General features: G+C 36.4%; 1 protein-coding gene and 1 pseudogene across 7 annotated transcripts in view; one reads left to right on the top strand and one right to left on the bottom strand.

The window, feature by feature from the left end:
* The window catches only part of JAK2 (Janus kinase 2), a 117,448-nt gene that overhangs the window by 39,106 nt on the left and 51,431 nt on the right, over window positions 1-26,911 (top strand). For 4 of the 7 annotated variants that reach the window (XM_042913696.1, XM_042913699.1, XM_042913697.1 and 1 more), the window contains exons 2-4: window positions 1,726-1,975; window positions 15,858-15,981; window positions 22,316-22,433. In XM_042913696.1, coding sequence (XP_042769630.1) covers window positions 1,750-1,975; window positions 15,858-15,981; window positions 22,316-22,433 — 468 coding nt within the window. In that variant the 5' untranslated portion in view covers window positions 1,726-1,749. Of the gene's footprint in view, window positions 1-914; window positions 1,341-1,725; window positions 1,976-15,857; window positions 15,982-22,315; window positions 22,434-26,911 lie in introns of those variants that run through there. The other 3 variants (XM_042913700.1, XM_042913701.1, XM_042913703.1) reach the window with 3 other exon arrangements.
* LOC122205764 lies at window positions 5,599-5,656 on the bottom strand (annotated as a pseudogene).

The raw sequence follows: 26,911 nt of genomic DNA, 5'->3' as shown, positions 1-26,911 counted from the left end.
AATTAAGGATATTACTACTATCTAGACTATTGCCGTAGCTTTTGTTTCTACTTCACTTTTTAATTCATCATTTGACTGTAGGATAAAGTTTACATTCTTTGATCCCTTTTTTTTTTCAAGTAGGCCCCATGCCCAATGTGGGGCTTGAACTCACAACCCTGAGAGTGAGAGTCCATGCTTTGTGGGGAGCCTCAGTGACTCATTCAGTTAAGTGTCCAACTTTGGCTCAGGTCGTGATCTCACAGTTTGTGAGTTTGAGCCCCACACCGGGCTCTATGCTGACAGCACAGAGCCTGTGTGGGATTCTTTCTCTCTCTCTCTCTGCCCCCCTACCCCTCACCCCACCCTCCCCCCCGGCTTGTGCTCTCTCTCTCTCTCTCTCAAAAATAAATAAACATTAAAAAAAAATAATAAAAGAGTCACATGCTTTACTGACTAAGCCCAGCCAGATGCCCCTTAAATTCTTTGATCTGACATTCAGACTTTTCTTAATTCTTTACTCTATCAGTTAGGATTGCATTCAATTATAAATAATAAGATGTCTTGTGGTAGAAAGGTGATTCTTGACACTGATTCAGGTGCTTAAGTTTGCCAGGTCTTTTATTCTCTTGGCATTTTCTTCCTGGTTTTAAGGTGACTGCCCTACCCTGCTCGGAGGCAGGTAGGAAGAAAGTGAAGAGAGAAAAGCTAAAAGGAGTCCAGTGGGGCACCCGAGTGGCTCAGATGGTTGAACGTCCGGCTCTTGATTTCCACTCAGGTCATGATGTCACAGGTCATGAGTTTGAGCCCCATGTCGGGCTGTGCTGACAGTGCAGAGCCTGCTTGGGATTCTCCCTCTCTCTCTGCCCCTATCCTGCTTGTACTCGCCCCTTTCTCTCTCTCTCTCTCTCTCAAATAAATAAACTTAAAAAAATTAAAAAACAAAAAAGAAGGTCAGGTCTGCTTTCTTTTAAGGAATGGTTCTGGAAGTACCACCCAGCAACTTCCACTTAAATCTCATTTGTTGAAACTGGTTCACGTGGCTATTCATCTGTGGGGAAGTACAGTTCTTTGGGGGTATGTTGCTCTCCTTAAAAAAATTGGGCCTCTCAAGAAGGAAAAAATGTATCCTGGGTATGTAGTTGCAGTTTTGCCACAAATATTCATCTGTACTTTCAGTCCTTTCCTAAATGGCATAAGTGCTCAAATACTGCACTGTGGCCCAGTTAATTAGAGTATCTTGTGCCTTTCTGTTTCTCAGCACAGTTCTACTCTCCTGGAATGTTCTACATCTTCCGTTCATATAAATCCAATCTGTTGTACAGAGTCAACTCTGTATATGAACTCCTCTAATAAAACTTGTAAGTTTAAACCCAGTTTGAAATGTTACTTACCCCCTGCAGACCCCAGTAAGCAGTTGTCACACTAATTCATTTGTTTTGAATTTATGTTGTCTAGTTGGATCTCTTCTCCTGTTACCTGTGACTGATTTTGTTTGTTCATTTTGTTAGTATTACATATCTGTATTATGTTTCCTCAGTTAAGTTGTAAACTTCAGTTTTATAGGCCTTGTCCACAGGAAGTTTATAATCTCAATGCCTCTCACTGTGCTTTGTACATAGTGCACGATATTTATTCAGTTACCAATTTAACAGAGTCAGTGCTTTCAGGGAAGGCTTCTTTGTACATGAGGGATACTTTATCAGTATCACTTTCTTTTGTAATGTTATTGTTTTTTCTTAATAGGCAAATGTTCTGAAAAAACTCTGCATGGGAATGGCTTGCCTTACCATGACGGAAATGGAAGGAGTATCTGTATCTCCTGTACATCAGAATGGTGATATTCCTGGAAATGCTAATTCTGTGAAGCAAATAGATCCACTCCTACAGGTGTATCTTTATCATTCTCTTGAGAAGGCTGATGGAGAATATCTGAATTTTCCAACTGGGGAGTATGTTGCAGAAGAAATTTGTGTTGCTGCTTCTAAAGCTTGTGGTAAATATTCAAAAACATATATTTTCTCTTTGTTAATAGATCATTGTTTCAATTATACTACTCTAATGTACATATATAATGTATTATTCTTTGTGTTTTAAAATGCTTATATGACTGATGGGTATGTTCTTACATACATAATAAAAGGAGAACGTCACTAGAGTACATTTAAGGTAAATCTGCCTTGGGCTCGTCCTACAGACTGAATGTGTTTCCCTAAGGTTGGTGATGAAATCTATTGCTCTAATGTGATGGTATTTGGAGCTGGTTCCTTCAAGAGGTGATTAGGTCAGTGGGTGGATCCCTTATCAGTGGAATGAGTACCTTTAGAAAAGAGACCCCACAGAGCTCTGTCACCCCTTCTTCCATGTGAGGACATGGTAAGAAAATGAATCAGAAGAGGGTTTCTGTGAACTAGAAAATGGGTGCTCATTAGGCAACCAAGAGTGTTTAATTCCTAGCCTCCAGAACTGTGAGAAATTTCTGTTGTTTATAAGCCCCTTAGTCTGTGGTATTTTTGTTGTAGCATCCTGAATGGAATGCTTCGAAAGTTGGTACTGAGAAGTGGGGGACTGCTGTAACAAATATCGAAACATGTAGAAGTAGCTTTGGAACTGGGTTTTGAGGAACACGTTAGAAAAAGCCTATCTTACTGTGAATGGACCTTTAAAGGGGATTCTGGTGAGGACTCAGAAAGAAAAGAGGAGAGCCGTAGAGAAAGTCTTAATATTCTTAGAGAATACATAAGTAATCTGAATAGAATGTTGGTAGAAATATGTATGATAAAGGCCATTCTGATGAGGTCTCAGACAAAAATGTGAGACATGTTACTGGAAATTAGAGGAAAAGCAACCCTGGTGAAGTGGCGTTGACCTTAAAAAACAAAAGAGCCAGTTATTTTATCAGCAAAATGACTTTATTTAGGAAGAGCAGAGGAATGGCAGTTTGGGACCAGCAAACTCTAGAGAACCACAGACAACTTCAGAGAACAGAGGAAAGGGCTTACTTTTATAGGAGAAAGGAGGAAGCTGGGAGGAGCGGTTTTCTCGGAGTCCTTATTGGCTGGGTTTTGCTGGGCGGGAGCAAGTCTTCCTTCTGCTGGGGCGTGTAAAGTAAGCCTCTTCCTGTCAGGGAGTGTGATGTAGGCTTAGGGCAGGTAGTAATGTGGGGGAGCTTCCCCTTCAGGGCTTCCTACTCCATTTTATTATATGTTATTATATTATATTTTATTTTATTATATTTTATTTTAATTTTATTTTATTTTATTTTATTTTATTTTATTTTATTTTATTTTATTTTATTTTATTTTATTTTATTTTATTTTTTCCTACTCCATTTTAAATGAAGTTTCCTTTTTTTCATAGTGGAAAAGAACTTGCCTGAATTGTGTTTTAGTGTTTTGGTGAAAATAGAACTTGTGAGCAAAGAAATCAGATGTATTTACCTAAGCAAACTCTCGAAGGTGTGGGTTGACTCCTCCTGACTGCTTTAGTAAAACGCGAACAGAAAGATGGAACCGTTAAGCAAAAAGGAAGGCGAACTGAAAAGATTTGTAAAATTCTCAGTCTTTCCATGTTGCAAAAAGTGAGAAAGTGGTTAGAAGAGAGCACTAAGGATGTGGCCAGTGGACCATTTAAGATTTGTGTAGCTCAGCTGTTTCTACATTCGCTAGGAGCTTTGATGGGACAGGCCTCTCCCGTCACAGCTCCTAGTGCCGGGGCCCGCCCTGGGGAGCAGAGTGCTTTCAGAGCCAAAGCTGCCAGAGCTTGGAGACCTGCTTGCTGCCTGGTGCTGCCTCACTCTGAGGGCTCTTCTTGGAGCACTGCCGGCCCCAGGTGCAGCCCCTGCCTTCCAGAGGGTGCAGGCAGCAAACTTTGATGGAGGGTATTGTTTCCAGCAGGGAAGAGTGTACAGGCTCAGGGGACGTGGCTGCCTCCACCTGGATTTCAAAGGATGGAGCCACCCAAAACCATTAGGTACTGGGCTGCCTGGAGCCTCGGGGCCCAGCCTCTGCCGGGTAAAGCTGCTTGGACAGGACTTGCCCCAGTGGGTCCTGTAGGCAAGCCCTCTGTCCTAGGGGTCCTTGACCACAGCTTATCATGTCAAAGAGGATTATTATAGAGCCTTAAGGTCTAATGGAACTTGCCCTGTTGGGTTTTAGACTTGTTGGGGATCTATCACTCTTTTCTTATTTTCTCTGTCTCCCTTCTGGAGCAGAAATGTCTGTTTTAGGAAGCATTTAACTTGTTCGATTTCACTGACTCACAGCCAGAGTGCAGTTTACCTCGGGTTGAATGGTACCTTGAGTCTCGCTCACATAAGATTTAGTTGATATTCACGTGAGACTTAGAACTTTAGACTTTTGAGTTGATGCGGGAATGAATTAGGACTTTTTGGGGCTGTCGGAATGGAATGAATATATTTTTAATGTGAAAAGGACGTGAATTTGGGGGTACCAAGGGCAAAATGGTAAGTTTCAATTGCCGTATCCTCTCATCTACTTACCTTCTGCAGTTTTCACTCTAGAAGTTTTATTTGGGATGCTTTTTAATAATTGCCATTACCTCATCATGTTCATTTTTTTTTCCTCATTTTTTTTTATTAAGTGGAATATATCGTAGTACCTGATTTAACTTTCTTGGTTGGTAATTCTGCCATGTCTGTCATTTCTTGCTATCCTACTGATTGATGTCTCTTCTAGTTATGGGTCATATTTTCCTGCTGTTTTGAATGCCTACAACTTTTTATTGGATGGTGGATATTATAATGTAAATTTGTAACTTACATTGTTGCCTGCTGGATTTTATTATATTCTTCAGTGCTGGCCTTTTTCTGGCACTGTTAGGTAATGGGTGGTTTACCTAGCTGCTTTTGAGAGCTTCTTTATCTTCGTCTTCCCCTTCTCCTTCCTTCTTTTGTTAAATAATTCAATATTTTTAGTATATTCACAGAGCTCTACAATCATGTCAGTTTTCACCACCCCCAGAAAGAAACCTCTTACCCATCAGCAGTCACTTTCCATGTCTTCCCCAACTCCCCCCAACCACAAATCTCCTAAGAATTTGTACACTTGGGACATTTCATATAAGTGGAATCATGCGGGCCACATGTGTTTTTTGTGACAAGGAGTTGAATTCCTGAGTCATATCATAACTTTGTGTTTGATCTTTTGAGGAACCGCCCTCATGTTTTCAAGGCATCTGCATCATTTTACATTTCCGATAGCAGAGTATGAAGGTCCCAATTTCTCTACATCTTGATTAACACTTGTTACGACCTTTCTTTTTGATAATAGACATACTAGTGGGTGTGAAGTGGTATCTCATTGTGGTTTTCTTGAAAAATCTTTATAGATAAATAATTCACATATCATACATTTCATACTTTTAAAAAGTGTATGGTAAAGTAATTTTTAGTATCTCCAGTTGATTTTAGAACACTTTTTCACCCCAAAAGAAGCTCTGTGCTTATTGGCTATCACTCTCTCACCCCCTCTTCCTTCTTTAGTCTTAGGCATCCCCTAATCTGTGTTCTGTCTCAATAAATTTGTCTATCTAGATATTTCATACAGATGGAGTCATATAATATGTGGCCTTTTATTACTGGCTTCTAATACCCAGAATTTCCACCCCAAGGAAATCTTTAGTAAAAGGTGAAAGATTTATATGATCTGGAGAGAAACTCCAGACCATTAAACTCATACAATTTTCATGAAGTTCATCCGTATTTTTTTTTTGCATGTAATCTATTTATTTATTTATTAATATGAAATTTATTGTCAGATTGGTTTCCATACAACACTGAGTGCTCATCCCAACAGGTGCCCTCCTCGATACCCATCACCCACCCTCCCCTCCCTCCCACCCCCCATCAACCCTCAGTTTGTTCTCAGTTTTTAAGAGTCTCTTATGTTTTGGCTCCCTCCCTCTCTAACCTTTTTTTTTTTTTCCTTCCCCTCCCCCATGGTCTTCTGTTAAGTTTCTCAGTTCACCCATATTGTAACATCTGTCAGTAGTTAATTCTTTCATGGCTGAATAGTATGCTGTTGTGTGGATAATACCATGTATTGTTTAACCGTTGATCATTTGATGGACATTTTGGCTGTTTCTGCCTTTTGTCTGTCATGAATAATGTTTCTATGAACATTTGTGTACAGTGTGGACAGATGATTTCATTTCTGCATATATACCTAGGAGTGGAATTGTGGGTCACATCGTAACTCTATGGTTCACTTTTTGAGGAACTACCAGACTGTTTTCCAAAGTGGCTGCACCATTTTACATTCACACCAGTAGTGTGTGAGGGTTCTGATTACTCCACATCCCTAATAACACTTGTTGTTATATGACCTTTTAAAAATGCTATCCATTCTATTGGGTGTAAAGTGGTATCTTATTGTAATTTTGATATATATATTTTTTCTGATTAGCAGTTCTTTTGGGTGTCTTTGCCTTGCTTACTGGCAATTGTGTATCTTCTTTGGAGAAATGTCTATTCAAATCCTTTGTCCACTTTTAAAATGTTTGTTTGTTACTGAGTTGTTAATAGTTATATTTTCTAGATCCCTTATCAGATACTATATGATTTGGAAATCTTTTCTCCCGTTTTATGTTTTGTCTTTTCACTGTCTGGATCTGGATAGTGTTCTTTGAAGCAAAGATCTTTAATTTTAATGAAGCCTCATTTGTTTATTTTTGTTGTTGTTGCTTGTGTTTTTGTGTCATATCTAAGAATTCATTACCAAATCAAGTTCATGAGGAATTTCCCCTGCAGTTTCTTCTAGGAGTTTCATAGTTTAAGGTTTGCGCCCCGTTAAGTTCATTTTTGCTGATGGTTGAGGGTAGGGATCCACTGTCATTCTTTTGCATGTGAATATACACCTGTTACTGACTTCCCCCACTTTATATAGTGTTTATAGGGTTCATACATGTTGTACCATGTATCAGTACATTATTCTTTTATGGATGAATGATATTCAGCTAAATAGTATCAAATATATGATACAATATGGATAAACTTTATAAGTATTGAGTGAAGTGTAAGAAGCCAGTATCAAATGGATATCTACATGCAAATCCCAGCATCATTTGATGAAGAGGCTGTGAGTTCCCATACTCAGTAGTCTCAGAACCCTTGTCAAAGCATCATTTGGCCATAGATGAGTGGGTTTGTTTCTGGATTTTCAATTCTGTTTCATTGGTCTATATGTCTTAATGCCAGTACCATACTCTCTGTATCACTATAGTTTTGTAGTAAGTTTTGTAATCAGTGTGAGTTTTCTAACTTTCTTGTTCTTTTTCAAAATTGTTTTGATCTTTCCTAGTCCCTTTAATTTTTATATTAATTTTATGATTAGCTTGTCAATTTCTGCAATAAAGACAGCTGAGATTTCTATAGGGATTACATTGAATATATAGGTCAGTTTGGGGACTACTACTATCTCATTGAAATAAGTCTTCTAATCCATGAACATGAAATATCTTTTTGTCTATTTGGGTCTTCTTTAATTTTTTTCTGCAGTGTTTTATAGTGCTCAATGTATAAGTCTTATCTCTTAAATTTATTTATAGGTATTTTATTCACTTGGATGCTGTTGTAAATGGAATTGTTTTTATTATACTTTTTTGGATTGTTCATTGTTCATGTATAGAAATAGAGCTGATTTTTACCTGTTGATCTTATGTCCTTTAACTTTGTTGAATTCATATATAGGCTCTGACATTTTTTTGGAGGGGTTAACTATTTTCTGTATATAAGATCATATCATGGGCCAATAAAGACAATTTTGATTCTTCCTGCCCAATTTGGGTGTCTTTTATTTTCTTGCCTAATTGCTGTAGCTAGAACTCTCATTGCAGTGTTGTATAGAAGTGGTGAAGGTAGGCATCCTTGTCTTGTTTGTGATTTTAAGGATAGATTTTTAGTCTTTCACTGGTGATTATGATATTGTTTGTGGGTGTTTCATAAGTGCTATTTATCAGGCTCAGGAAATTACCTTCAATTCTTATTTAAATATTTTTTTTTAACTCATTAAGGAGTATAGAGTTTGTTACTTTTTGTGTATAAATCGAGATGATCATTTTTTTTCTTTCATCACATTGGTTATTTTACTATCTGGAACCACCCTTTTATTCCTGGGATAAATCCCACCTGTACATGGTATATAGTTCTTTTAATATTTTGCTGGATGTGGTTTGCTACTATTTTGTTGAGGAAATTTGCATCTATATTCATGAAGGATATTGGTCTGTAGTTTTCTTGTAGTGTTTTTGTTTGGCTTTGGTATCAGGGTAATGCTGGACTAATTAAGTTGTTTAGGAACCGTTACTTTTTCATTTTTTTTTTTTTTTGAAGATTTTGAGAAAGATTTATTGTCATTTTTCTTTAAATGCTTGATGGAATTGTCCAGTGAAGCCATCTGGTTCTGAGCTTCTCTTGGGAAGTTTTTGATAATGGATTTAATCTCTTCATCTTGTATAGGTCTATTTATAGTTTCTGCTTTTTTCTTAAATGAGTTTTGATAGATTGTGTGTTTCTAGGGATTTTTCCATTTTATCTAGGTCATCTAATTGTTGGCAAATATTTTTTCATCATATTTTATTACATTCTTTTTATTTCTGTAATGTTGATAGTGTTGTCCTCACTTTCATTTCTGATTTTGGTAATTTGGATCTTTTCTCTTTCTTTCTTGTTTAGTTTAGCTAAAGGCTTGTCACTATTCTTTATTTTTTTCAAATAAACAATGTTTGGTTTCATTCTTTTTTTTTCCCCCTGAATTGCTTTTCTATTCTCTTTGCCTGTAGTGTTTATTATTTTCTTTTTTCTATTGGCTTTGGGTTTAGTCTCCTTTTTTCAAAGTTACTAATGGTATCTAGGGAGATTATTGAGTTGAGATCTTTATACTTTTTTAATATAGATGTTTACAGTATAATTTCCCTCTATCTGGTTTTGCTGAATCCAGTATTTTGATACGTTGGTTTTTTTGCTTTTATTTTTCTCTATGTATTTTCTAATTTCCTTTGTGATTTATTCTTTGACCCATTCATTGTTCGTGTGTTAATTTTCACACATTTGTGAATTTTCCAGTTTTTCTTTCGTTATGGTTTCTAGTTTCATTCCATTTTTGTCAGAGAAGATATTTTGGATGATTTCAGTCCTTATAAGTGTATTCATATTTCTTTTGTGACCTAACTTATGGCCTATTCTTGTGAATATTCCATTTACATTTGTGAAAAATGTATATTCTGCTTTTGTGGGGTTGTATTCTGTATATGTCTCTTAGTTGATTTATAGCACAATTCAGTTTTTCTTATTGTTTTTTCTTATTGTTCTTCAGTCTCGTTTTACTGTCTTTTTAAAAAATTTTTAAGTTTATGTATTTAGAGAGAGAGCACAAGCAGGGTAGGGGCATAGAGAGAAGGGAGAGAGAGAGAATTCCAGGCAGGCACTTGCTGTCAGTGCAGGGTCCGAAGTGGAGCTCGAACTCGTGAACTGAGAGGTCATGACCTGAGCCGAAGGCAGATGCTTAACCCACTGAACCACCCAGGCACCACTCGTTTTTCTGTCTTATTGAGAACGGTGTATTGAACTTTTCAGATATTATTGCTGAATTGTCTATTTCTCCTTTCAGTTTTCATTTTTTGGTTTACATGTTACATCTTTTGGGGCTAATTTCTTACGTATGTATATGTTTATATTTATATTTTCTTAAGGATTTAAATTTTCATAATGCTCTTTGTCTTTTGTAAACTTTTGACTTAAAATCTGTTTTGTCTGATAATAGTATAGCCATCCCAGCTTTTTTTTTATTAAAAAAATTTTTTTAAATGTTTATTTTTGAGAGAGAGAGAGAGAGAGAGCGAGCAGGGGAGGGGCAGAGAGAGGGGGAGACACAGAATTCAAAGCAGGCTCCAGGCTCTAAGCTGTCAGCAAAGAGTCCGACATGGGGCTTGAACTCACAGACTGTGATATCGTGACCTGAGCCCAAGTCAGACGCTTAACAGACTGAGCCCCCCAGGTGCCCCACCAGCTTTCTTTTGCTTACTATTTGCGTGGGCTATGTTTTTCCGTCTTTCCCATTTCAAATTAAAATGTCTTTAGATTTATTTATTTATTTTATTTTTTAAAGATTTTATTTTATTTTTAGAGAGAGAACACGAGTAGGGGAGAGTAGCAGAGGGAGAAGGAGAGAGAGAATCCCACTAATTAAAAAAACTGAGATTTCAGGACTATAAATGACAAAGAATATAGACTTTATAGTTTAGAAAAGTCAATAAACAACTGCCACCCAAAACAAGTGACAAAAACAAAGGAATTTTGAATTTTTCTGGTGAATGTGAATACTTTCCTGTTTTTATGCCTGCTTTATAAATTTTGGTTGAACATTGAAATGTTGGCCATTTCAAATTTGTAATGTAGCAACCAGAAATCTGATTCCAACTCCGTTTACTTCTATTTATTTTTGGTGTTGTTACCATATTTATCGTGTGTTTTACTTCTGTAGACATCACAGGACACTTATATTATTGTTGCTTTAAACAATCATTATTCTTTTATATTTATCCTTTCCCTTGTTCCTCATTCTTGCCTGTAGCTCCCTGCTTCCATCTGCCATCTCTTCCTTTCAGCCTGGAGAACTCCTTTCAGTATTGCTTGTGTTGCAGGTCTGCTGGTGACAGATACCTTCCGCTCCTAATTATCTGAAATGTCTTTTCTGTGTGTTTTCTTTGTCTTTATTTTTCCTTTAAACTCTCTAAGCTTGCTGAATTTGTAGGGCAGTGTGTGTTTAGGTTTGGAAAACTCTTGGCTGCGCTTTCTTCAATTTCATGTGAGTTTGGTCCATTTGACATGGCTTACATGCCTTTTATATATCTGTTCAGTTCTTCCCATTCTGTTATTTTTTGTGCTTCAATTTATGTGTGTGTGGTTTTTTTTTGTTTTTTTTTTTTGTCTTACATGCCTTTTATATCCTCTGTTCCGTTCTTCCCATTCTGTTACTTTTTGTGCTTCAATTTATGTTTGTTTGTTTTTTTATTGACTTGCCTTCTGTTGACTAATCCTATCTTCCGTTGTATGTAGTGTCCTGTTAAATCCGTCTGTTGGTCCGTGAATTAACAGTATCAGTAATACCAGGGAGCTTGTTTAGAAATGCAGTATCTCTCTCAGGCCCCTTGCCAGAATCAGTGAATAAGAATCTTTTCTTTTTCAACAAAAATCATGCTTTTCAAGCTTTTCAACAAAAACCGTGGAAGCCAAAAGACAATCTCCAGGTTGTTATTATGAACGTTAAATTTTGAAAAATACTAATCTGCCTCATTCTAGCTTATTCAGTTAGGGGAAACAAAAACCTGTTTATTTATACAGTTGACGAAGCCCAGATAGGATATACCCTTGGGATCTTTACAGTAGAACCTATGTTATGTGCCATATACTTTGCTAAGCACTTTATCCATATTATCACAGTTTTTCCTTCCAGCTATCCTCTGAAGTCAGATTTCTGTCCTTATCCTTTAGAAGATGAAGCATAAGCTTAGAGAGATTAACTACCACAAGTTTACCTAGCTAGTAAATACCTGAACTCAGACTTTACCCATATCAGATTTTAAGCTAATGTTTTATAGATTATCACTGTTGAAACTGGAACACTTTTGAGATGTAAAGACAGGCTATTAATAATTATTCTGGGGCAGTAGACAGAGCAAACCTGTCTTGGTCCAGCCAGGTGATCTGCTCATCGTGTCTGCAGCTCTCTGCTGTATAGCACCTCTCTTTTCTGCATAGCTAATTTAGCTTCAGGAGCATTTGCTGCCGCTCGTCCATGCCTATGCGATATTTTATGTGCTCGGCTTGCCATTACATAGAATGGCTAGATCCTCCTGTGCTTTCTTCAGCTTATGCATTACCTCTTCAGAAGCTTTCACTGGAGTCTACTTCATCTGACCTACCTCTGTTAAAATCAGAGCTGAATAGAAGTTAAAGTGATGAAAATGGATTTTACTTGATAAACTACTGTAATAGGGAAGATACTCCATTATAGAAGTGAGCTTGACTCTGAATACAGCCTGAACAAGTGGGGTTTTGTGGCCAAGGGACAAGTTTGACAGGGCATTGGTGAATGGAAAATTACTAAGAGTAGACATCAAGGCTGGGGGGATTCTGAGTAAACCAGCCTAATATGATTCTTGCTAAAGGCAGGTCAATGTGATCAGATATCACCTGCAGGATAATAGGGGTGAGGAGTTTGATTAGATATCTAAGGTGGTTTGCTAAATGGACTTAGCAGGATTCTTGCTAAAACTTGATTCTACGAGGAAAAACATGTATGGGCCGTGTTTGGGAGGGTTCAGAGGGGCCTTGATAAAATTTGGCCAAGCAAAGAATATTTTTCATTTCTCCCCTGTACTTATTTGTTTTTTTGTGGTCTTTACTATCATGGCACTGACCCTTTTGAATTATAGTTCTCCAATGGCATCTCTGAGTTCATCTCTTATAATGTGAGATCCTTAAAGTTAGGCACTATTTTTCCTTTTTGTATTTCCTGTACCCATTTTGTGCTTATTATGTAATAGAGTCTCTGTTAATATTAGTGGAATGTTGACTGTCCTTGCTCTAGAATGATATGGAACCGAATCACACTTAGATAATGGTTTGGAAAAGAAGAAGCACATTTAAGTGCTTTTAGTAAATAAAAATAAAAATAACTTTGATTGGGTGTGTAGGGAAAGAGTTAAAAATGACTGAGGTTTCTGTTCTGTTCTTTTCTGTTGATCAGAGCGTCTGTTTTTGTGCCAACTTAGAATCTATTCCAAATGACATTTCTAGCAATTATGTAACATGGTCCCCCACCATCCCATCAGCCCTAGATGTTATCCCTCTTGTTTTCGCTAGTTGAATGGATATAAAGTGATATCACATAATTTTAACTCACATTTTATTCAACGCTAGGTATTACCATCCTCTCACATGTTTATTAATTATTTTTAATTATTATTAATTATGGATTTGCTCTATTGTGAATAATTTATATCCACTTTTTTGCCATTTTCACTTTTTTATTTTGCTTTTTTAATTCTGATTTTTTGTTATAAAATATTTAAAGTAATACTTCACATAGAAAAATATATATCACTGTAGTCACCACACAGCTTTTCAAATATATCATTTTGCTATTTTCAGATTTTTCTCTGATTCATTGTTATGAAGAATTACATTTTTCCAATTTAGCCATCTCTGCTATTCTAGGATAAATGAACTTTATCTTAGTTTTTTTTTTATTTTTTAAGAATCATTGTAGGATTTGGCTTGCTAAAATTTTAAATATTTAGGATTTTTGTACCTATTTTGGTAAGTGAGTCTATTTGATTATGATATCTGGCTGGTTTTGGTATCATGGTCCAAGTAAACTCACAAAGTATGTTAATTTCCCTGTTCTCTCTTTTTCTGTTCTCTGTAATAGTATACTGAAGGTTGGAATTGTCTTTCATGTTTGGTTGAACTAGTATATAAATTTTATCTGGGCCTCATGGTGGTTTTTCCTTTCTTCTTATTTCTTCTCTTTCCTCCTTTTCCTTTCTTCTCCTTTATTTTTGTAAGTAGATAGTTTCTTTAATGGTTATAGTTCTTTTGAAGTTTTTAATTCTTAAAAAAAATTTTTTTTAACGTTTATTTTTTTTGAGAGAGAGAGAGAGAGACAGAGCATGAACAGAGGAGGGACGGAGAGAGAGGGAGACACAGAATCTGAAGCAGGTTCCAGGCTCTGAGTTGTTAGCACAGAGCTTGAACTCATGAGCTGTGAGATCATGACCTGAGTCGAAGTTGGACGCTCAACCAACTGAGCCACCCAGGCACCCCTGAAGTTTTTTATTTTTGAATCCATTTTTTAAAATTACATATCGCTTTAAAATTGTCTGTCTACATTTTCAAATTTATTGTCATTGTTTATTCTCTTATTGTCTCCATAACCTATAATTATACTTTTAAAAACATTTTTATTAATTTTTTAATGTTTATTTTTGAGAGAGAGAGAGAGAGAGAGAACGAGCATGAGTTGGGGAGGGGCAGAGAGAGAGAGACACACACAAAATCTGAAGCAGGTTCCAGGCTCCGAGCTTTCAGCACAGAGCCCTATATGGGGCTCAAACTCATGAACTGTGAGATCATGATCTGAGCCAAAGTCGAACACTTAACTGACTGAGCCACCCAGGTGTGTCAGTTATACTTTTGAAAAATCATTAGTGTTTATCTGTGGGTTTTTTTCTTTTCTTTTTTTTTTTTTTTTTTAATTTTTTTTTTTAACATTTATTTATTTTTGAGACAGAGAGAGACAGAGCACGAACGGGGGAGGGTCAGAGAGAGAGGGAGACACAGAATCTGAAACAGGCTCCAGGCTCTGAGCAGTCAGCACAGAGCCCGACGCGGGGCTCGAACTCACATACCGCGAGATCGTGACCTGAGCCGAAGTCGGACGCTTAACCGACTGAGCCACCCAGGCACCCCATGTGTTTTTTTTTCTTGATCAGATTTGACAAAGGCTTGTTTATTTTGTTAGTTATTGCAAATAATCAGCTTTTATTTTCTTGATTCTCTTCATTGAATCTTCTGTTAACTTCTGCTCTATCACATTTTCAACTGTCTTCTAGATTATTCTGTTGTTTTTTAATGTATTGAGTTAGATAACTTAGATCATTCTTTGTTATCTTCTGATATAATCAGGTTAAAGCTATAATTTTTCCTCTTAAGTATCACTTTAGCTATACTCCATAATTTTTAATACATGTTATTAATTGTTCATTATAAATACTATTTAATTTCTGTTATAATTTCTCCTATAATCTCTGGATATTGAGAAGTATGTGTAAATACAAGAAAGAGTGCAAGGATACAGTTTAAAAGTTGTTACTCAATACTGTTTTTATATGTAACTTACTGAAATTATTATATATCTATTAGTAAACAGTTGTGTTGATAATTCAAATGAAAATTTTATATCTTTATTGTCAGTGTGTTGAGTTGGTGTCATTCTTGTCTACAGTGGAAAAGATCAAAACATTACTAGAATAAAAATAACGTTTGTTTTTGTGAGGCTTATGTTTTCAAATATATAGGATTAATTATGTTAACTAACTTGAATTTAAAAAAATTAAAAGAAAATTTTTTAAGTATTCATTTCTGATTTAGCTGAAATGTGGTTAGAGAACATGGTGATTATTCTCTGGCACTTTGGGAGACTTGTTCTTAGACCCCAAAAAATTGGAATGTGTATGTGTGTGTCTATGTGTGAATGTTCTATATGTGCTGGGAGATAATGTGCATTATTTAATTGTGTGGCTTTTTGTTTCATATGCTTTTTAAAAAGTTCAGTAGTCTTCAAACCTTTGTTAATGTACCTTCGAAAATATCTTTGAAAAAGAATCATATACCCCTGCAGTTTAAGATGACATTAAAATATTTTCCTTGTAAGTGTAAAAAGTGCAGAAAATATAGTTACTGGTGCACTGTGTAAAATTTAACATTTAAAAAAAAACTGTTGTGCTGTTCTCTTAAAAGTATTCAATGATCTCCAAATAGTTTAGTTGATACTCTCATTATCAATTAAAACACACACAGATTTGAATTCACCTTTCTGTGCAAGATACCTAAAAAAAATTAGATAAAATGTTTTTAAAAATCTGCTTGAAAGAGTCCCAGCAATCATATTTTAAAATGTAGGGAAAAAGATTAAATTAAGAATTGAGTTGTAAGTCATGCTGAACCAAAAGATGTCAATTGCTACTGCACTTGTGCCGAATAAGAGTTGTTATTTCAATCCTGTTACAAATTGCAGATGTTCTATAAATGCACTTGCTGCTGTCTGTAATCATTTCTTTTCTTACCTCTTTCCTAGGAATCACGCCCGTGTATCATAGTATGTTTGCTTTAATGAGTGAAACCGAAAGGACCTGGTATCCGCCCAACCATGTCTTCCATGTAGATGAATCAACCAGGCACAACGTACTCTACAGAATAAGGTACTTTCTACAGTAAAGTGACTCATTTAGTGGTTAAAGGGCAAAGTGAGAGAAATTATCAAACATATACGTACATTTTTTCTGAGTTTATCTATTATGAGTGGGGGAAGGGACAGAGAGGGGAGAGAGAGAATCCCAAGCAGGCCACACGCTCGGCCTGGAGCCCAGCCTGGGGCTGGATCTCAGGACTGCGAGATCACAACCTGAGCCGATCTCGAGTCAGACGCTCAACTGACAGAGCAACCGAGGCGCCCCCAGACATATCTTTAAATTGCAGAGCACTTAATAACAGGGACCAGAGCTTCATTTAAGACTTTTTCTCGACTAGGGGAAGTGTTTATAAATGTTTTTTGTCTAGAATCCTCCGAGCTTTTCTGGTGGGATGCTACTTTACCATTTAGTATTATAATTAAATTTTAAAAAGGATGTGAATGGCCTTTACTAATAAAATCCTGAATAAAATCCAAATAAAATTTGGAATATTGTTGGTTTCCTAGGAAATTCAATATTTTGTGCAACAAAATGTAATCTCCCATCTCTTTTTAATAATTTTTTTTAGTGGAGCACCTGGGTGGCTCATTCAGTTAAGCGTCCAACTTCCACGATTTATGAGTTTGAGCCCCGTGTCGGACTCTGTGCTGATAGCTCAGAGCTTGAAGCCTGCTTTGGATTCTGTGTCTCTCTCCCTCTCTGTCTGCCCTCCCCACTTGTGCTCTCTCTCTCTCAAAAATAAATAAGTAAGCTTTAAAAAATATATAATTTTTTTAGAGTCGAAGTGAAGTAGAGGTATGATTTTGCAGGTGTTATTTGCAGCCGCAAATTATTAGTTAACTTATTTAATAATTTTCCACTCAAAATGATAAAACAAAGAAATACGTTTGATCTGTGGCTCTTATGAAATAGATTCATTCCATGCAGAGTCAGTGTTACATAGTAAAAATGCACATGGACTCATTCATGATTTTTAAAAGGAAAGAAAAGGAAGCCTTAAAAAACTAAAATTCAAGAGAGATATCCTTATCATGGTAAAGGGTAAAGGATATTTACCAAAGGCAAGAAGCAAGTAATATTCTCAAATGGTAAGAGGTCAGAAGCAGTCTCTAAAATCACAAACAAGATAAAAAACAAAAATAGCCACCACCACTGGTTCTATTTAGGATTTTAGTGGAGTTCTCAACAAATACAGTTAAGACAAAAAAATACACAAAATATTTAGTAATTGAGAACAAAGAAGCAAAGAGTCATTATTTGGGGATGCTATGATTGTTAACATAGAAAATGTAAACAAATGTATAGGCATCAATAATAAATGTTCAGCAGAATGCTAGATCTATATGATCAGTATGTTAAAAGTCAACTATTTCTGGAGCACCTGGGTGGCTTAGTTGGGTGGCTCAGTTGGTTAAATGTCTCACTCTTGATTGTTTTTTTCTTTTTTTCTTTTCTTCCTGACTCTTGATTTTTAATGGGATCGAGTCCCATGTCAGGCTCCACACTGGGCGTGGAGCCTGCGTAAGATTCACTCCCCCGCCTCATTCTGCCCCTCTTCCTCACTTGTGCGCGCATGCGTTCTCTCTCTCTCAGTAAATAAATAAACAAACAAACATTAAAAGAAATCAACTATTTCTGTACACCACAAACAGAAAAGAGGTCATTTAAAATAACAACTAATAGCAACAAAAAATGCAAAGTACCTAGGGTTAAATCTATCCAAAGTAAGACTTTTATGCAGGTTTTAAGACTTTACAAATTTGTATCATTTATTTTATTTTTACTTATTTATTTTTTTAATTTTTTAATTTTTGAGAGAGCGTGAGTGGGGGCAAGGCACAAAGAGGAGGAGACAGAGGATCTGAAATGGGCTCTGTGCTCACAGCAGCAAGCCCGATGCAGGGCTCAAACTCAAAAACTGCAAGATCATGACTTGAGCTGAAGTCAGATGCTCAACAAACTGAGCCATCCAGGTGCCCCCAAAGTTGTATTATTTAAAAGAAGCATGTTAACATGCTCCGTAGATTGGCAAAATACCAATATTTTATTGGGAGTATTTTTTTTATTACTTTCTGTAATGACTGTACTTTCTGCAATTAGTAAGTGTATCTTTTGCTTTGAGAATGTTTGTAGAGGAGAGGTCTACAGTCTTTTTCTGAAAAGGCCATTAGTAAATATTTTAGGCTTTGAAGCTATACTATCTCTGTTTTCACTTTTCAGCTCTGTTATTAAAGTGTGAGAGCAACCACGAATAAGAAGTAAATGAATGGGCATGACTGTGTTCCAGTAAAACTTTATTTATAAAATCTCACAGTGGACCAGAATGGGGCTATGGGCCAGAGTTTGCTGATCTCTTCTCAAGAATTAAAAATTGTTTCCCTTATCAAATTTTTTCCCTTATCAATTTTTTTAATGTTTATTTTTGAATATTATTATTTATTTATTTTTGAGAGACAGAGAGAGAGCATGAGCAGGGGAGGGGCAGATAGAAAGAGAGACATACACAGAATCAGAAGCAGGCTCCAGGCTCCAAGCTGTCAGCACAGAGCCCAATGCGGGGCTTGAACCTGCGAACCGTGAGATCATGACCTGAGCTGAAGTCAGATGCTTAACTGACTGACCCACCCAGGTACCCCAAAATGCCTTTTTAAAAAATGTTTGTTTATTTTGAGAGGGGGAGTGTTTATTTATTTGCAGAGAGAGAGGGAGACAGAATCCCAAGCAGGTTCCTCACTGTCAGCACAGAATCCAGCGCAGGGGTTGATCTCATGAATGGTGAGATCATGATCTGAGCTGAAGTCAAGAGTTGGACACTCAACCAACTGAAGCACCCAGGTGCCCCCCAAAAATTAACTTAAAATGAATCAAAGACTTAAATCTAAGAGCTAAAACTATAAAACTCTTAGAAGGCAATATAGGAGTAAATCTTTGTGTACTTAGAGTACGCATTGGTTTCTTCAGTATGGCACCAAAAGCCCAAGTGACAAAAGAAAAGTACGTTAATTGGGATTCATCAAAATGTATGTTTGTGCATCAAAGGTTGCTGTCAGGAATGAAAAGACAAGGGTGCCTGGTTTGTTCAGTCAGTTGAGCATCTGATTCTTGATTGGCTCAGGTCATGATCTCATGGTTTGTGAGATCAAGCCCTGTTTTGGGCTCTGTGCTGACACCGTGGAACCTGCTTGGGATTCTCTCTCCCTCTCTCTCTGTCCCTCTCCTGTTCACATGCATGCTCTCTCTTTCTCTCTCAAAAATAAATAAGTAAGCTTTAAAAGAAAAAAGAATGTGAAAAGACAGCCCACAGAATGGAAGAAAATGCTTGTAACTCATATATCTTATCAAGGTCTTACATCTGGAATACATAAAGAATTCTCCACTGAGAGAATGGAGCCCAACTTGTGGCTCTGTCCCATGAACTATGAGATCGTATCCTGAACAGAAATCAAGAGTCAGATGCTTAACCAACTGAGCCACCCAGGCACCCCTGGAATACATAAAGAATTCTTAACGGTTCAATAGTACAGTGACAGATAACTCAGCGAAAATATGAACAAAGGATTTGAATAGACATTTTTCTAAATAAGACATACAAATAGTCAGTAAGCACATGAAGGGATGCTCAACATCATTAGTCTTTAGAGAAATGTAAATCAGAAACACAGCAGGACACCAGTTCACCCGTTAGGATGACAAAGATATAAAAGATGGACAATAACAAGTTGTTATGAATTTGCCTAATTATTACTCATGAAATAGGGCACGGGGTGTTGGATGGTGAGCCATGCTTCAAAAACAGCACAAGAGAAATTGAAATAGAAAAGTTTATTACCCAAAGGTTCTGGAGGTATCCAGCATGCCTTGAGGGGCCACATGGAGAGATCAAGGCAGGGTACAGAGAGAGACATAGGACCCAGGGCACACGGCTTCCCTAGGGTCTGTGGGTAGAGTGCTTTGGGGTTCCTTGCCTAAGGCCCAATTTGGTCGATTCAAGTAGAAAGAGCTGGTCTTTGGTAAGCTACATGGGAGTCTTATTGAAGGGGCTTTTAAGGGTTAGGTGCTGGAACACAGGGGAGATTGTTGATCACAAAGGTGTTGGGGAAGTTTTATCAGAAACTCACATTTGCTTGTGACTCAGTGGGCTGTTGTGTAGGGCGTGCACTTGCATGAAGGGGCTAGTGTCAGTTTAAGGTCACTGCAGGCCTCTTGGTTAAACAAAATGGACGCCAAGTCAGCAATACCAAAGACTAACTTAGCGAAACTCTCCACGTGTTGTCAAGGATCTGAACTATTGGGACACTTATATGTTGCTGTTGGAGATGTAAACCGGTGCAGCCACTTTAACAGTTTGTTCTTCAAAAAGATGGACGTAGAAAACACACACGCCCTTACGCTTGTACATACTGTTCCTAGCAGCCTTATCCACAATACCAAAAAGATGGAAACAATCCATATGTCCATCGTGTGATGAATGAAGAAGCAAAATGTGGTTTATCCATACGATCAAATATTAACTGGGCATTAAAAAGGGAATGAAATACTAATGTTTGCTATAATGTAGATAGTCCTTGAAAATATTATGCTTATGAAAGGAGGTAGAAAAGGCCACATATTATATGATTCCATTTATATAAAATGTTCAAAACAGGCAAATTTATAGAGATAGACTAGTGGTCACTTAGAGGTGGAGAGTAGTTGGAATGATTTGGGTATGGCTGTTGGTAGGTATGGAGTTTCTTCTGGGGGGATGAAGATGTTCTAAAATTAGATTGTGGGATGTTTGTACAATGTTTCAAACATACTAAAAAACATGTTGAATTGTATGATTTAAATGGGTAAACTTTAAGGTACGTGAATTATATCTCAGTAAAGGTGTAAATGGAGCAATAGAGGATATGTTTTGTTTCTTTGAAGGACAAGTTTTTAGCTTGTTTCATTGATTCATTCATTTGTACTGAAGTGTTGTTGACATACTCTTGGTTTCAGGTATACAACCGAGTGATTTGACAATTCCGTACATTATGAAATGCTCACCATGGCAAGCCTACTTGTCATCTGTCACCATAGTTATTATAGTATTAGTGACTATATTCCATATGCTGTACTTTTCATCCCCATGACTTCTTTATTTTGGCACTGAAAGTTTGTAGCTCTTAATCCTCTTGACCTATTTCACCTGTGTTCCACTCCCCGAAACAAATGCCCGTTTTTTTCTCTATAGTCTGTTTCTTTTTTATATTTTAGTTCATTTGTTTCACTTTTTAGTTGGCACATATAAGTGGAATATGGTATTAGTCTTTTTCTGTATGACTTCTTTCACTTAGCATAATACCTTTTAGGTCTACCTATGTTGTCATTGGCAACATTGCATTCTTTTTTATTGCCGAGTAATGGTCCATAATGTATGTATTCCACACTTCATCTGTTCATCTGTTGATGGACACTTGGGCTGCTTCCATATCTTGGCTATTGTAAATTATGCTGCAGTAAGCATAGGGGTGCCTGTCCCATTTCAAATTAGTGTTTTCATTTTCTTTAGGTAAATACCCAGTAGTGGAATTACTGGGTTGCATGGCGTTTCTATTTTTAGTATTTTGAGAACCTGCATACCGTTTGTCGTCATGGCTGCACCAACTTACAGTGCTTCCAACGGTGCCCGGAGGGTCTCTTTTCTCCACATCTTCGCCAGCACTTGTTACGTCTTGTCTTTTTGATACTAGCCATTCTGACGGGTGTGAAGTGGTATCCTGTGGTGATTAACCTCCATTTCCTAAAAGAGGAAGCCATTGTTTTCATACCAGTTAGCATTTTCAGATTCCTCTACCGATATCACTGGATTAATATTAAAACAATTTTTTGTTAATATTTTGTTTCTACATTTTTCTGTTTCCTCTTGCTTTTGCATTCTGTGCATAGAAGCAGGCAGCTCACGGGAACCTGGGTGGCTCAGTCGGTTAAGTGTCCGACTCTTGATTTTGGCTCAGGTCGTGATCTCACAGTCTGTGGGACCCTGCTTGGGATTCTCTCTCCCTCTCTCTTTGCTCCTCTCCCACTAACACACACACGCTGTCTCCCTCTAAATAAATACGTACATACATACATAAATAAACTTAAAAAAAAAGGCAAAAAGCATATTGATTTTACACTTATGTTTCTTGTATCTTCTGTCTATACTATTATCATGGTCTTACCCAGATTTTCTTTTGTCCCTACCTAGTATTTAACACTGTTAGCTGTGTTTTCTGATTATGGGATAATACCTTTCAGTATGCTGGAAGTGGTTATATGTACATAGTATGTTTATATTTGAACTATTTGGAGGCTGACTGAATGTTTTGTCTTGTAGATTTTACTTTCCTTACTGGTATTGTAATGGCAGCAACAGAACCTATCGGCATGGAGTGTCTCGAGGTGCTGAAGCTCCTCTTCTTGATGACTTTGTCATGTCTTACCTTTTTGCTCAGGTATAATTATATTATCTTACTTGTATACGTGTTAAATGATAAGAATCTTGCTGTGTTCTGTAGCTCTTCATCAGGAAAATCTTCATCTATGGGAAAATTGATGTTCTGTCTTGCCTAGCAGGTACAGAAAGGTAACAAAATTGACTCTTTTTATCACTAGTTTTTAATCTTTTTATCACTAATTTTTAATTTATTATTTATAACTTATAAATAATAAAATCTATTTTATAAAGGTTCCCTTAATTAGCTCTTTTTATTTATTTTATTTTTTTAATGCTTTGTGACATTTTAAGGATTTCACAAAGTTCAGATTGAGTTATAGCACATGATTCACGTAGATATAAGTGTCTGGAATATAAGACAGCGAAATTAATTTAGAGAAAAAAAATTTTTTTTATTCCTGAACAATTTCAGACTTAAATAGTGAGTAATAAAATGTAAAGAAAAGTAGGAAACTATATAAAAGTGAGTTAACAATAGTTTGTTTAGCTCCTCATAAGAGGATGGCTAGATGTTAATACTTGATCTGAGAGCTGTGTTTTAGTTATTTGTTCATTAATACTGCTGTATTAAATTTTTGTAGTGTATTTGAACATTTTATAATGTTTTCTTATTGTTACCTTAATTTAAACAATAATTGAAATGTTATGTCATTAAATAACTTCTGTTTTTATGTGCCATAAGACTGAGGAGTAGAAACTAAAGAAAAAATTTATTAGTGCTTTTGAGTAAAGATATGCTCTTCTTATTCCCAAAATGTCAGAGTAAGGAGTTCTGAATCCGATTTGCAAATATCATAGGAAATAGCTACACAGATCCTCATGGCTCACATTTCTTTTCTTTCTTTCTTTTTTTTTTTTAAATCCAAGTTAGTTAATATATAGTGTAGTCTTGGATTCAGGAGTACAACCCAGTGATTCATCACTGACATTAACACCCAGTGCTCATCCCAACAAGTGCCCTCCTTAATGCCCATCGCCCATTTAGCCCACACCCCTACCCAACATCCCTCCAGCAGCCCTGTTTGTTCTCTGTGTTTAAGAGTCTCTTATGGTTTGCCTTCCTCTCTTTTTATCTTGTTTTTCCTTCCCTTCCCTTTCCTTCCCTTAAGTTCATCTGTTTTATTTCTTAAATTCCACATATGAGTGAAATTGTGTATCTTTTTCTGACTTATTTCGCTTAGCATAATACACTCTAGTTCCATCCACGTTATTGCAAATGACAAGATTTCATCCTTTTCGATCGCCAAGTAATATTCCATTGTGTGTGTATGTATGTATACGTATATATGTATCACATGTTTTTCATCCATTCGTCAGTCAGTGGACATTTGGGCTTTCTCCATAATTTGGCTATTATCAATAGTGCTGCTATAAACATTGGGGTGCATTTGCTCACGGCTCATATTTCTAAGATATCTAAGAAAGCTGGTTCAGTTTGTGAGCAACAAACTGGAAGATATTTCTCTTTTGGGTTATGAGAACAAGAAACTTTCTCTGAATTCTAGTAAAATATATTTAGTAAAAGTTACCATTTTTACGTGGACACATTAGTGGCATTAAAGTACATTCACATTATTGTGCAACCATTACCACCATTCATTTTAGAACATTTTCATCTTCCTGGACTGAAACTTCATACCTGTTAAACAAGGTCTCTTGTTTAATGCCTCATGCTCTTCTGGCCCCTGGCAGCTATTTTGCTCTCTGTCTCTGGGTTGGCCTCTTCTGGGTGCCTCGTGTAAGTGGTATTATACAGCATTTCCTCTCTTATGACTGACTTGTCATAACATAATGCCTTCAAGGTCATCCATGTCATAGCATGTCAGAATTTCCTCCCTTTTTAAGGGTGGCTAATATTCCATCGTATAGACCACATTTTGTTTATCCATTTATCTGTTAATATTTGGGTTGCTTCCACCTTTTGGCTCTTATGAATAACACTGCTGTGAACATAGGTGTACAAATATCTCTTTGAGATCCTGTTTTCAATTCCTTTGGATATGTATCCAGAAGTAGAATTATTAGATTACATGGTAAATCTATTTTTTATTTTTTTGAGGAACTGCTACCCTGTGTTCTATGGCAGCTGCACATTCCACCAGCACTGCACAAGGATTCGTTTCTCCACATCCTCACTAGCACTTACTTTCTGGTTTTTTGATAATAGCCATTCTGATGGATGTGAAGTGATATCTCACTGTGGTTTTGATTTGCATTTCCCTAATGATTAGTGATGTTGAGCATTTTTCTTAAGCTTTTTGGAGGTTTGTACATCTTCTTTGGGTACATTACTATTTGTGTCCTTTGCCCATTTTTTAATCAGGTTGTTGTCAAGCTGTAAGTGTTCTTTATGTATTCTGGGTACTAACCCCCGATCTGCCATATGATTTGTAAATCTTTTCTCCCATTCTGTCTATTGCCTTTCACACCTGTTGATGTGTCTTGTGATGCCCAAAAGTTTTAAATTTTGATATAATCTGATTTTTTTTTCTTGTATTTACCTGTGCTTCTGGTATCATGTCCAAGAAATCATTACCAAATCAGTATCATGAAGCTTTCCCCCTGTATTCTCTTGCAGTATTTTATTGTTTTAGCTCTTATGTGCTTGTGTTTAGATCGTTGATTCATTTTGAGTTAACTGTTATTGATGGTGTAAGGTAAAGGCCAAATTTCATTCTTTTGCATGTGGATATCTAGTTTTTCCAGCACCATTTGTTGAAAAAACTGTTTCTTTCTCCATCGAATGATCTTGGTGCTCTTGTCAAAAATAATTTGACCACCACCCAGCTTTTAGATAGCTTCAGTAGCTTTTAAAACCTTTGTTTCAGTAGCCATTAAAAAGAGAGATAGGCTTTTGAGAATAGATACTATGAGGTTATGACTTTATGTTCTTTTATGATTATGTCACCTGTGCTGCAGAACTGGTTTTTATTTTGGTGGCATGCTAATTTAAATCCCATTAAGAAGACGATTTTCCTAAACTGTTTATTCAGCTGCTTTACCCTAGTATTAATACTGTGATATCTCATACTTATGATCAAGAAAAATTGTGGATGATTTCTAATTTTGTCTTCCTAGGAAGAATTTTCTTACCTAGCACAGCAAAATAATTTCACAATAGAATCCTAAGTTGTATCTAGATAATAAATACCACATGTAATTTTCTATTTCTTAATGTTTCTATTTCTCTAAATCTGTGCCCAGAAAATACATAAGGTAGTAATTAACTTATCCAGCTCATATTGATACCAGGTTAGATTATATGCATATTATAGACTAAATAAAGCAGATTTGACTGGTGCCATCATCAAAGTATAAGATATGTTGAGATTTTTAAATAACTAAAAAAAGTTCAGCCACTAAAGTATAAAGTACATAAGATATTACTATAGAAAGATAGATTTGGGAAAGGTAAGCCAATAAAAGCCAAAAATCAGATGTCCCTTTTTTTTATTTTTATTTTTATTACATTTTTTTTTTTAACGTTTATTTATTTTTGAGACAGGGAGAGACAGAGCATGAACAGGGGAGGGTCAGAGAGAGAGGGAGACACAGAATCTGAAACAGGCTCCAGGCTCTGAGCTGTCAGCACAGAGCCCGACGTGGGGCCCGAACTCATGGACCGCGAGATCGTGACCTGAGCCGAAGTCGGACGCTTAACCCACTGAGCTACCCAGGCGCCCCAGATGTCCCTTTTAAATTCATTTTCTTCTGAGGATTGTCTTATAGCACCTCAGTAAATAAATAAATTGCTGCCCTGTGACAACCTTTAATGAATTCATAGATACTCAGCAAAAAATGTATATTCCCTCCATATTGTTTCTTTAAAACCTTGGTTAAACATTGGTATTTCAGCTAATATTGTAATTCTTACCTTTCTTATCAAGAAAATTGCTATTACTTTTTAGAATATTGGTGCTTTTTATGTTTTGCTGTTCTTTTCTCCCATTACATGTTCAGTCCGATTTCCAAATTCCTAAATCATCTAGACCAAAATCTTGAAATTTTTGTTTTTTCTTTTTCTTCATTTTTTATATCATGATAACGTTATCATTTTTTTTCAAACTCTTTTAGTGTCTTCTGTTCCCTACATCAGATCCTTGTTATCTCATATTTGTACCTCTTACAGAGTCTCCTTGAATACACATTATTTCCTTAAAGCACTTTTTTATTATCATTGGTATGTCTACCAATGGAAGAGGCATGATGCTTTAAGAAAAGGTGCTGTGAGAAACTGATGCTTTAAAAAAATGGTTGTCTATTGCTTGTTAGGATCAAGTCATTCAAGGGTACCTTCAGTTTGACTCCAACTTAGTTTTCCAAGGTTTAGTCCACACTATTCCCTTACATAAGTTGTCTGCCCAACCAAACTTGTTTGTACCTGTGAATATGCCTTGTGCTTTGTTTTTGTATCATTCCTTCTATTTTATCACCCTGTTTTGTATATCAGAAATTTCTTCATCTTTTAAGACTACA

This window comes from Panthera leo, chromosome D4, assembly GCF_018350215.1.
Source record: "Panthera leo isolate Ple1 chromosome D4, P.leo_Ple1_pat1.1, whole genome shotgun sequence".
Taxonomy (NCBI): Eukaryota; Metazoa; Chordata; class Mammalia; order Carnivora; family Felidae; genus Panthera; species Panthera leo.
This window is presented reverse-complemented; position numbering and strand designations above follow the sequence as displayed.